Raw genomic sequence first — 13939 nt, forward strand, 5'->3', positions numbered from 1 at the left:
GCGTCTGTCAGAGACGAACTCCGGCAGAAATATGTCTTGAAAGCAACAAGGGGACCAAACATGGTTGGATTTAGTAATGAGCGGAAATTAATTAGTAACCTGATTACGCAAGACCATTCATCAAATAGTGGTCACAGCATTTATAATTTCAATATAGTTATTGAAAGTGAAAAACACAGCTCAGCTTCAGGAATTTTAGATTCACGCAAGGCCAAGTTTGAGATAAGATAGAAACTGAACAAACTAAATTGGAGCTCATGGAGAAATGAAAACCGAAGAGCAGTGCAAGTTGTTGAGGGGAGCATTTAATGCAATGCTGATCTTGTTTTGCACTGAGAGGGAAAATCTCCACTTCACAGAAAAAAAACAGAGCCCTGAACAACTAAAGAGATAAGGGACCGCATGCAGCTAATGGAAATGGCTTATAAAAATGCAGAAACTAACACAGAACCTACTGAATGAGGAAGATACAGACCAGCAGAGGGCCAGAAGACACCTTAAAAGAGCGAAAAAAAGGACTATTCAAGGAAATTTGCAAGGAATATCAAAATAATTAAGGAATTTTATAGTTACATAAAGGGATAGCCAGTACTCAGGAGCAATGCTGGCCTGCTCACGACTCAAAGTGGGTATTTCTTCAGAGATTATGGCGAAATGGTAGGGATTTTACATAATGACTTTGCCTCAGGCTGATAGTTTGCTGGAGGGTTCCGGGAGATTAACAGTGAATGGGCGAGAAGGACTAAATAAGATTATCGTATGCAAAACATTGATAAATAGGAAATTAATGGAACTTAATGTGATCAGGAGGACCTGACTATTTCGATAAAAGAGTCTTGAAGGAAGTCATGAAGCATATTGTGGATGCCACAAGTATAATTTTTCAGTAATCCCTAAATTCAAGAGCAATCTCTCTGGATTGAGGGATTGCTCAAGTCACTCCCCTCTTTAAGAAGTGCGAAAGAGGGAAATCAAGGATTTTTCAGATGGGTAACTGAAGATCTCGAAATTTTCAGCGAATCAATGAGAGTCAACATGGATAAAACCCGACAAATCTCGTAGCATATTTTGAAGACATGAATATGCATGTTGTTTACATAGACTTCTGGAAGTTATTTCATAAAGCCCCACATAACAGATTGTTCACTCAGTTATAAATCAACAGAATTCAGCCCAAATTACTGAATAAATTGGTAAGGACATGCGACAGAATATAGGGATGATGGGAAGGTATTCAAATTCATGGGACGTTACAAGTGTTTTCCCTCAGTGATCTCTGCTAGGGCTTCAATTGGTCACATTATTCCTTAATGACCTGAATAATGACATTGAAATGCAAAGTTGTGTGGCATTTAAGACAGCGATATTGTTAGACTTGATCAATGGGTAAAAATCTGGCAGATGGATTTCAATGATTGAGTTTATCAATTTTGCACTAGAAAAGCATTACTCAGCGATTATTCAAGATGGGGTAAAGCTAAATTTAGTCGACTTTCAAAAATAACGTGACGTTAAAATACATAGATCTGATCAATGGAGCAAGTGTAACATGTAACCGAGGTGGTAAATGTGAGATTGTACGTGTGAAGGACTGAATGATAAGGACAGTGAATCAATGCTGCAGCTTTAGTGAATCCTGGTTCGAACCCACTTGTGGTACTGTGAGCAGATCTGAGCACCACACCTCAGAAAATGTATGTTGGCCTGTGAGGGAGTGAAAACAGGTTGACATGAAGTATAGCAGAACTCTAGGGGTTAACATATGGGAAGAGATGATGCAAATGAGCTTTGCCTTCTCTATAATTCAGAAATTCCAGGGTGATCTGACCTAAGTCTTCAAGTAATTTACAGGAACATACTGGGTAGATCAAAATAAAGTGTTACCACTGTTGGTTATTTCGGAAAATACAGGCCAGTCACAAAAAATAGGTCCAAATCATTCCGGTGAATTGCTAGGAAACACGTCACCACGCACAGAGTGACAGGGGTCAATTGATGACCGATCAATTGTTAGTTTGACATCCTAAATTGGTACATATTTGCTCAGCAAAGAACACTGTCATACGGGCCAAACAAAGTTATGTGGAGTAGTTCAAAAGGTTAACCATGGTCTCATTAAATGGCAGATATCTCTGAATCGCAGCAGTTACAGTCAAATAATAATCGAACAGAGTGTGGTGCTGTTCTACATTTAGAAATACCTGCACCACAATTGAGCTTTGCGATTAATTGAAATACTTCGGTTAGGTCGATGCATACAATTATGGATTTCTGGTGCCGTTCTCAACATTTTCGTTGGATTTACCTGGCAGCATAAACAATACAAAACCTTTTACTGCAAAACGCAGTTTGCGAGGAATTTTTTCACCATACGATGCAGGTAATTCAAGTGAATGCGAGTCAGCAGTTCTCCAAATTTAGACCAGTGGGAGATACTTCGATAATTTCGACCATATTATGTACTTCGCTTCCTGAACGCACGTGACTTTATTTTAGTCCTGAGCAAGATTTTAACCTTTCATTCGCAGTTCCATAGCATCAATTATGGGCCTCCAATTTGAAGAAAAGCTCAGCATCGTGCATGCAGGCTGTTTATTTTCCATCCATTTAATTCATTGCTGCATTACGCCAATTAATTATAGCTTTATTATTATGCCGTTTATCCATGTTCTTGTATGTATTTGACACATAAATCATTTTGCAATGTAATGATGAAACCCAGCGAGGCATTTGGTTGAAAGTGGGCCATTGGGCAGACGCAGCATGGGTTCATAAAGGGCAGGTCGTGCCTAAGTAATGTAGTGGAATGTTTTGTTGACATTACCAGTGCGGTAGATAACGGGGAGCGATTGGATGTGGTATATCTGGATTTACAGAAAGCGTTTGTCAAGCTGCCACATATAAGGCTGCTACATGAGATAAATATGCATGCCATTAAAGGTAAAGTAGTAGCATAAATAGAGGATTCGTTAATTAATATAAATCAAAAAGTAGGGATTAATGGGTGTTTCTCTGGTTGGCAATCAGTAACTAGCGGTGTCCCTCAGGGATCACTGTTTGGCCTACATTTGTTCACAATCTACACAGATGATTTGGAGTTGGGGATCAAGTGCAATGTGTACAAGCTTGCAGACGTCACTAAGCTGAGTGGTGAAGCAAAAACTGCGGAGTTTACCGGAAATCTGTAGAGGGATTTTTATAGGTTAATTGAATAGGCTAGGGTCTGGCAGATAGAGTACAATGTTGACAAATGTGAGGTTATCCATTTTGATAGAAATAACAGCAAAAGGGATAATAATTTAAATGTTAAAATATCAAAACATGCTGCTGCGCAGAGAGACCTGGGTGTGCTCGTGCATGAGTCGCAAAAAGTTGGTTTATAGGTGCAACAGAATGATTAAGGAGGCAAATACAGTTTTGTACTTCATTCCTAGAGGGATGGAGTTTAAGTCGAGGGAGGTTATGCTGCAATTGTATAAGGTGTTAGTGAGGCCACACCTGCAGTATTGTGTTCAGTTTTGGTCTCCTTACCTGAGAAAGGACGTACTGGCGCTGGAGGGTATGCTGAGGAGATTCACTCGGTTAATCCCAGAGTTGAAGGGGTTGGATTATGAGGAGCGGTTGAGTAGACTGGGGCTGTACACGTTTGGAATTTAGAACGATGCACGGGGATCTAAAATAAACTTATACAATTATGAATGGAAGAGATAGGTTAGATGTCGGCAGCTTGTTTCCACTGGCGGGTGAAAGCAGAACTAGGGGGCATAGCCTCAAAATAAGGGGAAGTAGATTTTGGACTGAGTTTACGAGGAACCTCTTCACCCAAAGTGTTATGAATCTATGGAATTCCTTTCCCAGTGAAGCAGATGAGGCTCCTTCATTTAATGTTTATAAGATAAAGATAGTTAGATATTTGAAGAATAAAGGGATTCAGGGTCATGGTGTTCGGGCCCGAAAGTGGAGCTGAGTCCACAAAACATCAGTCATGATCTGAGGGAATGGCGGAGCAAGCTCGAGGGGCCAGATGGACTACTTCTGCTCCTTGTTCTGATGTTGTTGTGTTCTTATGTTCTTTGTATTAAATTGGTGGACAGTCAGGCAGTTTAATTTGCCATGGTGGTTCACGTCTGAGGAGATTTTGAAAATATATCTTCCAGCATATTCTGCTGGTACCTTGTCCATAACATGTGAGACACCATTCTGTGAGTGAAGAAAATTTTGTTAATTTTAACTCAGTCGATTGACAACACTGGTGGCTTTAGTAAACTGATGCATTGCATGACGGTTACCACAGAACTTGACCTCTCGAAACTTCTTTTCTCACCTATTTCCTTTTACATTCTGCATTTCTCGCTGTATGGCAAATTTGGGCTTCTCTGCCAAGCAGTGATGGACGCAATTACGTTTTCGCACGTCCTCTCAACATTCCACCTTGTTTATATTGACTCAGTCCTGTTGACAATACTCGAACACAATATCGTGGATCCAGTTTAGTGCTGCTGATCTTACATGGTATCGTTATTTTCTGAAAATGTTTGTAATACGTGAAGATCTAGAAGATGGGTTTGAACTGAGCTTTGGCCGAGTTTCTTTAAATGTGAGATTTTGATGTTCCCTCTGGAAAAGTGGTTCTTCACATATGTTTGCTCTGGGTCAATATTTATCACCGATCAAAGAGGTGGATTATCTCCTCAACATGAATCCGTAAGCAACATGGCTGAGTGATACATGCAACTTGCTCGAATACAGAATCTTTGACTCCAGCAATGACATAATCCTGGACACGCCAATTATTTTCTGCAGTTTGTCTCTAAACGTTTGTATTTGCTTGCTGACAGACGGGGCTCCTGTACATTTAAACCACTCGGAGTACAGTTCATCAGCAGGATCAGGATATTTGCAATGCTTTCGCCGATTTTGATTTTACCAGTGGTCCTTCGTTAAATATCAGAGTCATAGAAAAATCTTCATTTACGTTCTCCGGTGAGGTTAGAGTGACTGCCATTGACTGCATGGCAGCATTTGAATAAATAATGCTTCAACGAGCCCGATAAAAACTAGAGTCAAAAACTAGGTGATGAGGGCAAAGCTCACTACTGGTTGGAGACAGAAGAAATCAAGATGGTGCTGGAGGTTAGTCATCTCAGTCCTTGTACAATACTGCGGAAGTTGCAAGAGGTACTGTCCTTGGCTGAACCGTCTTCAGCTGCTTCATCAATAACTTTCGTTCCACTTTAGGTTTTGATGCAGGGAAGCCCGCTGATGATTGAGCAATCATTAGCACCATTTACCTTACTCCTCAGACCATGCAGCAGTTCACGTTCAAATACAGCAAGGCTTCAAAAATGTCCAGGCTTGGCCTGACAAAAGAAAGTGGCATTCGCCGCCTCACACATGTGGAGGAATTACCATCTCCAATCAGTTAAAATAAAACTATCATCTCTTGACATTAATTGGCATTATTATCAAAGAATCCCCAACTATCAACATCCTGGGGGTGACCATTTACCTGGAACTGAACTGCAGCAGCCAGATATATACTGTGCTACAAGAGCAAGTCAGGTCGAGTAATTCTTTGGTGACTAAGCCGCCTGCCGATTCCAGGAAGCTCGTGCACCTTCTTCAAGACACAAATCAGATGTTTGCTAGAATACTCTCCACTTGTTTGGGTGAATGCAGCTCCAAAAATCTCAGAAAGCTGTATACCATCCAGGACAAAGACGTCCGCTTGCTCGGCGTCCCTTCAACTGACATTTACTCTGGAAGAAGTTTTACAACACCAGTTTAAAGTGCAACAGGTTTGTTTAGAATCACAACTTTCGGAGCACTGCTCCTTCCTCAAGTGATTCACCTGTTGTAAGACTTCTTACTGTGGGCACCCCAGTCTAACGTCGGCATTTCCACATCATGTCTTTTAATCCAACCACCATCGACGCACAATAGCAGTAATGTATACCATCTGCAAGATATACTGCAGAAACGCACCAAGTTTCTTTAGGAATAATCTTCGAAACCCATGACCACTACCAATTTGAAGGACAAGGGCACACATAGGAACATCAGTACTTGGAAGTTCCCTTCCAAGTCACTCACCATCCTGACGTGGTCAAATGTTGCCGCTGGGTCACGATCCTGAAACTAATAGCACAGTGCTTGCACCTGCACCTGCACCTACACTGTTCAAAACTGCAGGTCACAACCGCATCCTCTCAGGCCATTATGGACGGCTGCAAATGCTGGCCCCCAGCGAAGTAAGAGTGAAATTTTAAAAATGGCCTTGTCTTCTTTTTAAATTGAAAAATATGTCAGAATAGCATTTTTTGTTGAACTGCAGTAATTGTTGGCCAATTGCTGGCATTTTTCATCAATATTGACTGTTATACATATCTTTTCGATGCATGAGACTACATTTTTCGCAGTATTTATCGGTGAGTGTTATCGCGCCGTTGTTCACTTTGACATTTACAGGGCCTGCCCAACGAATCTGATTTTTTGCACGAATAGAAAGCATGGCAACGTGAATGTGCCTAACCTATGGAAGTGTAAATTACACTCAATTGCCCCTGCTTCCTGTCGTCTGACATGAGAAGGACAATTGTTAGTTCTGTGGGAAATTATGAGCGACTTAGAACAGGTACTAAACTGACTAGTGTAAATCGCACAAATGTCCTTGCTCTTCAATTTTGAAACTAGATTTGAACGAGTACAAGCATTGCCCAAAGTGTCTCAAAATTAGAAGAATTAGCTGAACTATTAATATTAAATCTGAAGAAAGCATTATTGATAAGACAAGCAATTGGAGGTTCTTTTATCTTGAAATAACGAAATAATATCCATGCTCTCGGATGAAATCGTGCGGCTATTTTCAAGAAAATGGCGAGGGTATATCAGCAATTAAGAACAAAGAACAAAGAAAATTACAGCACAGGAACAGTCCCTTCGACCCTCCCAAACTGCGCCGATCCAGATCCTTTATCTAAACCTGTCGCCTATTTTCCAAAGATCTACAACCATGTTCCCCTCCCGTTCATATATCTGTCTAGATACATCTTAAATCATGCTATCGTGCCCGCCTCCACCACCGCCGCTGGCAAAGCATTCCAGGCACCCACCACCCTCTTGGTAAAAAAAACTTTGCACGCACACCTCCCTTAAACTTTCCCCCTCTCACCTTGAAATCGTGACCCCTCATAATTGAGAACCCCACGCTTGGAAAAAGCTTGTTGCTGTCCACCCTGTCCATACCTCTCATAATTTTGTCGACCTCAATCAGGTCCCCCCTCAACCTCGTCTTTCCAACGAAAACAACCCTAATCTACTCAACCTTTCTTCATAGCCAGCACCCTCCATGCCAGACAACATCCTGGTGAACCTCCTCTGCACCCTCTCTAAAGCATCCACATCCTTCTGGTAATGTGGTGACCAGAATTGCACGCAGTATTCCAAATGTGGCCTAACCAAAGTCATATACAACTGTAACATGACCTGCCGACTCTTGTAATCAATATCCCATCCAATGAAGGCAAACTTGCTGTATACCTTCTTGACCACTCTATCGACCTGCGTTGCCACCTTCAGGGTACCATGGACCAGCACTCCCAGATCGCTCTGTACATCAATTTCCCCCAGGATTCTTCCATTGACCATATAGTCCGCTCTTGAATTAGACCTTCCAAAATGCATGACCTCGCATTTGACTAGATTGAAAACCATCTGCCATTTCGCTGACCAACTCTCCAATCTATCTATATTTTTTGTATTCTCTGACAGTTCTCCTCGCTATCTGCGACTCCACCAATCTTAGTATCATCTGCAAACTTGCTAATCAGACCACCTACACCTTCCTCCAGATCATTTATGTATATCACAAAAAACAGTAGTCCGAGCACAGATCCCTGTGGAACACCACTAGTCACCTTTCTCCATTTTGAGACACTCCCTTCCACCACTACTGTGTCCCCAGTTGCCCAGCCAGTTCTTTATCCGTCTGGCTAATACACCCTGAACCCCATACGACTTCAGTTTTTCCATCAATCTGCCATGGGAAACGTTATCCAACGCCTTACTGAAGTCCATGTATATGACATCAACAGCCCTTCCCTCATCAATTATCTTTGTCACTTCCTCATAGAATTCTATTAGGTTTGTCAGACATGACCTCCCGGTGCAAAACCATGCTGCCTACCACTGATAAATCTATTTTCTGTGAATTGATCCTATCCCTCAGTATCTTCTCCAAAAGTTTGCATACCACTGACGTCAAACTCACAGGTCTATAATTCCCTGGATTATCCCTGCTACCCTTCTTAAACAAAGGTACAATATTAGCAATTCCCCAGTCCTCCGGGACCTCACCCGTGCTCAAGGATGCTGCAAAGATACCTGTTAAGGCACCACCTGTATCTTCCCTCGCTTCCCTCAGTAATCTGGGAAAGATCACATCCGGAACAGGGGACTTGTCCATCTGAATGACATTAAGAATACCCAAAACGTCCCCCGTCCGTATGCCGACTTGACCTGGAGTATTTAAACATCCATCCCCAGCCTCAACATCCGTCATGTCCATCTCCTTGGTGAATACCGATGCAAAGGACTCATTAAGAATCTCACCCATTCGCTCTGACTCCACGCATACATTCCCTCTTTAGTCTTTGAGTGGGCCAATCCTTTCTCTAGTTACCCACTTGCTCCTTATACACGAATAAAAGGTTTTGGGATTTCCTTTAACCCTGTTAGCCAAAGATATTTAATGACCCATTTGAGCTCTCTTCATTGCGCGTTTGAGATTTGTCCTACTTTCCTGATATTCCTCCAAAGTGTCATCAGTTTTACGTCGCCTAGATGAAAATGAAAATGAAATGACTATCGCTTATTGTCACGAGTAGACTTCAATGAAGTTACTGTGAAAAGCCCCTAGTTGCCACATTCCGGCGCCTGTCCGGGGAGGCTGATACGGGAATCGAACCGCGCTGCTGGCCTGCTTGGTCTGCTTTAAAACCAGCGATTAAGCCCAGTGAGGGAAATCAGCCCTTATGTATGCTCTTATGTATGCTTCCTTTTTCATCATAGCTAGTCTCACAATTCCACCCATCATCCATCGTTCCCTAATCTTGACATTTCTATACCTAATTTTCACAGGGACATGTCTGCCCTGGACTCTAACCAACCTGTCGTTAAAAGACTCCCACATTTCATATGTGGATTTACCCTTAAACAGCTGCTTCCAATCCACATTCCCTAGCTCTTGCCGAATGGTGTTACTCTTGACCTTTCCCCAATTCAGCGCTCTTCCTTTAGGACCACTCTCGTCTTTGTCCATGGGTATTCTAAAACTTATGGAATTGTGATCGCTATTCCCAAAGTCATCACCGACTGAAACTTCAACCACCTGGTGGGATCATTCCCCAATGCCAGGTCCAGTATGGCCCCTTCCCGAGTTGGACTATTTACATACTGCTCTAAAAAGAACTCTCCTGGATGTTCCTTACAGAGTCTGCTCCATCTACGCCTCCAACTCTACAAGAGTCCCATTCAATATTGGGGAAGTTAAAATCTCCCATCACGAGCACCCTATTGCTCCGACATTTTCTATAATCTGTCTACATATTTGTACTTCTACTTCACGCTCGATTTTGGGAAGCCTGCAGTAAAGTCCTAACAATGTTACTGCGCCCATCCTATTTCTTAGCTATACCCATATTGCCTCAGGGTTCGAATACACCAGCGTGCCCTCCATAATCACAGCTGTGATATCATCTCTATCCAGTAATCTAACTCTTCCTCCCCTTTTTCCTCCCCCTCTATCCCTCCTGATGCATCTATACCCTGGGATATTTAGTTGCCAGTCTTGCCCTTCCCTCATCCAAGTCTCAGTAATACCAATAATATCATATTCCCAGGTACTAATCCAAGCCCTAAATTCATCTGCCATACCTGCTGCACCTCGCATTCAAACAAATGCACCTCAGACCATCTGTCCATTTGCGTTCATCATCTCTTCCCTGTCTACTCTTCCCCTTAGTCACATTGAATTTATTATCTAGTACCTTACTGGCTTTAATTGCTGCCTCTTTACTGACCTAACTTCCTAATCTGGTTCCCAACCCCCTACCACATTCACGTAAAACCTCCCCAGCAGTGTTCGCAAAAGCACCCCCTAGGACATTGGTTCCAGTCCTGCCCAGGTGTAGGCCGTCCGAAATTGTAATGCTCCCACCTCCCCCAGAACCGGTTCCAATGTCCCAAAAATCGGTAACCCTCCCTCCTGCACCATTTCTCAAGCCACGTCTTCATTCTGACTATACTTGAATTTCTACTCTGACTGTCTCGTGGAACATGTAGCAATCCTGAGATTAGAACCGTTGAGGTCCTTCTTTTTTACTTATTTAACTCCCTAATTTCTGATTATAGGACCTCATCCCATTTTTTACCTATATCGTTGGTGCCTATATGCACCACGACAACTGGCTGTTCACACTTCCCCTTCAGTATATCCTGCAGCCGATCTGAAGCATCCCTGATCCACGCACCCGTGAGGCAACACACCATTCGGGTGTCTCGTTTTCGACCACAGAAACGCCTGTCTACTCCCCTCACGATTGAATCGCCTGTGACTGTAGCCCTGCCAGTCTTTATCCCGCTCTTCTGTGCAGCAGAGCCAGCCACGGTGCCATGAGCCTTGCTATTACTGCCTTCCCCTGATGAGACATCGCCCCCAACAGTATCCAAAATGGTATACCTGTTTTGGAGGGAGATGACCGCAGGGGATATCTGCACTGACTTCCTGCTCTTTCTCCCCAATTAAAACGCAATTATAAACCACCGAAATATTCTTCTTAAGCAGAGTGTAGAAGCACTATTTGTTGTTTTCTGAAATTTCAGAACAAAATACAATTGTTTAAAACCAATTAAAACATAAAAGTGGGCAGTTGTAGAAATGATGAAGATATTGGGAAAGGATTTCAGAAGATAGGACCACTTCGTGACGCCACGAATGGCAGAACAGGATGAAGATTCAAATATTGTGTACACCTTTATAGGAGATGAATTGGTTTTTGGAATCTGGGAAATGTAGGGACACCTGCAGCAAAATGGATCTCTCCAAATCATCATTCCTGCCATCAGAAAATATCCTCCCAAAATCTATAGTACAGATTATACAGGAATTCCGAGGCTTAAGACGGTTCTCATGTGCCAAGGTCTTGAATGCTATGTTCGAATATTGAAATACACAATAGGGAAAAATGTAACAAGAATATTGCCCGAATCTGGCGCCTTCGAGTCAGAAGGTTCGATTAACTTTCCAAGGAATGAAGAAAATGCATAGAACCTCAAACAGAAACATAGACATAGAACAGTACAGCACAGAACAGGCCCTTCGGCCCTCAATGTTGTGCCGAGCCATGATCACCCTACTCAAACCCACGTATCCACCCTATACCCGTAACCCAACAACTCCCCCCCTTAACCTTACTTTAATTAGGACACTACGGGCAATTTAGCATGGCCAATCCACCTAACCCGCACATCTTTGGACTGTGGGAGGAAACAGGAGCACCCGGAGGAAACCCACGCACACAGAGGGAGGACGTGCAGACTCCACACAGACAGTGACCCAGCCGGGAATCGAACCTGGGACCCTGGAGCTGTGAAGCATTTATGCTAACCACCATGCTACCCTGCTGCCCCAAACATAGAGCAAAGAAACACAATATGCCAAAATACAAATTGCAGGCTGATTTTGTCTGCTCACATATCAGCGGTACAACACGGATACATTTCCGTACATGGATAATGCGTTAGCTTTCCAGTGCTGCCCACTAAAATTATGCAGAATCACCTGCTTGGAATTTCGGCATGGCTCGTGAGAGCAGTTGTTAAAATTACGGGATCAACTAAAACTAATGGTTTACTCAGTCAGCCAAGCTTTTGATGCAATATGAAATGAAGCAATGCCGATTAGTTGTTCTGTATTCAGTGGAAATTATGATAAAGAATTATACTACATACCGAAACACATTAACCGCTGATCAAGTTGCTAAGTCTCATATGTTATTTTTAAATCAGACCTGGCAAAAATTGAAGCTTTCAAATTGGATGTTGGTGAGAAGATACCATTTTATAATTTACAATTTCACGTATGTTATCTTATGGGTGAGACTTCCAAGACATATGCACAGCAAAGAACATTGATCTGATCATTCTTTCAGCTCAAATTTTATTTAAATGCAAACCATATCTGCACAAATGCGTAATTTAAAGAGAAAGTAGATTCTGTAATGCAGTGCTGATGTAGATATTTTTACAATAGATCCGTTAAGTCCTGCCCTTTGGTTTTCATGTGGGATATGTGTTCCTCGAAAAGGACGCAGTGAAGAGAAGAGGAACATTTAGATCCTTAAATAGATTGCACTGTTTATGGCTACACAACCTTTCCACACGCTTATTCTTAACCTTACCTTTACCATATGCCCCGACGCTTCTATTTAACTACAAATGAAATGCTGACGGGTAGATTATATGTGTGTGCCAAAGGTAATACTTGAAGAGAGATTAATATTAGCGACTGACACTTTAATACTTTGATATGCGGTAGATGAAAGGAAAAGTTTTGTAAGGATATGTCGCTAAAGAGATATAGGCTAAGATAAATAGATAGATAGATAGATAGATAGATAGATAGATAGATAGATAGATAGATAGATAGATAGATAGATAGATAGATAGATAGATAGATAGATAGATAGATAGATAGATAGATAGATAGATAGATAGATAGATAGATAGATAGATAAATAGATAGATAGATAGATAGATAGATAGATAGATAGATAGATAGATAGATAGATAGATAGATAGATAGATAGATAGATAGATAGATAGATAGATAGATAGATAGATAGATAGATAGATAGATAGATAGATAGATAGATAGATAGATAGATAGATAGATAGATAGATAGATAGATAGATAGATAGATAGATAGATAGATAGATAGATAGATAGATAGATAGATAGATAGATAGATAGATAGATAGATAGATAGATAGATAGATAGATAGATAGATAGATAGATAGATGGATTTTAGTTTTAACTATCAGTCTATAGAACACGATTAGTATTGTCCAGATCAATTTTAGAAAGTAAGAAGCTGTGAACCGAATCGTGGAAATCTGGATGACCCAACTCAAGTCAATGTTGCTGGTTTAGCTGTTCAGAATATAATATTGTTTTATGTCTTTCTCCAAACGGTACAATTTCGGACGCATTTAACTATATCGGAATTATCTATTCACTCCCCTGATCCTGTAGGTCCTATTGATTGATATGCTGACATTTTTATCCTAGAAACGATTTCTTTCAAAGCCAGGTAGCAACAACGTCTTAATTTTTAAAGTTGAATTATTTTCACAGAGGAACAGTTACGAAGAAAAGATAAAGGTAAAATGCTAATGTTGTGCATTGGATTCAGCAAATGCCACCAATCCAATTAATCATTCACTCGGGTCAAATTATATTAAAACACTTGCAATGGAGCAACAAGAGAAATAGCTGTTGTGATGATCAGCATATCTCTACTTTGATCGAAGGTAAGGTGGAGAGACAGAATATTAGGAGTTACCTTTGTTCATGCAATTCGGAAAGCTATTCTGAGCCAGATATATTATAAAAAATAAACATTCTATGTGACTTATTGAAAAGAAATACAGATTTTGAAACAAATCATCAGCAAATGATTTATATTTTTCAGCAAGCTAACAGTATATACTGTCGATAACAAAGCCCTTTTGAGACTTTGAGCATGGCCAACCACATTGCCATGCTTTTTGCAGTCCTCAGCAGAGACAGTTGAAAATAAATTCAAGTTTCCAAGAAATGAATCCGTTGCACCATGACATAAGGCCAAAATACTATCAGAGGTCATTTCACGTAATATT

At 41.3% G+C, this 13939-nt stretch overlaps 1 protein-coding gene across 1 annotated transcript in view; it reads left to right on the top strand.

Annotated features, from left to right (window-relative positions):
* LOC119976524 (golgin subfamily A member 4-like) overlaps positions 1-13939 on the top strand; it is a 1176663-nt gene that overhangs the window by 760731 nt on the left and 401993 nt on the right. The window contains exons 110-111 of the mRNA XM_038817077.1: positions 12067-12102; positions 13416-13442. Coding sequence (XP_038673005.1) covers positions 12067-12102; positions 13416-13442 — 63 coding nt within the window. The remainder of the gene's footprint in view (positions 1-12066; positions 12103-13415; positions 13443-13939) is intronic.

Source organism: Scyliorhinus canicula, chromosome 13, assembly GCF_902713615.1.
Source record: "Scyliorhinus canicula chromosome 13, sScyCan1.1, whole genome shotgun sequence".
NCBI lineage: Eukaryota > Metazoa > Chordata > Chondrichthyes > Carcharhiniformes > Scyliorhinidae > Scyliorhinus > Scyliorhinus canicula.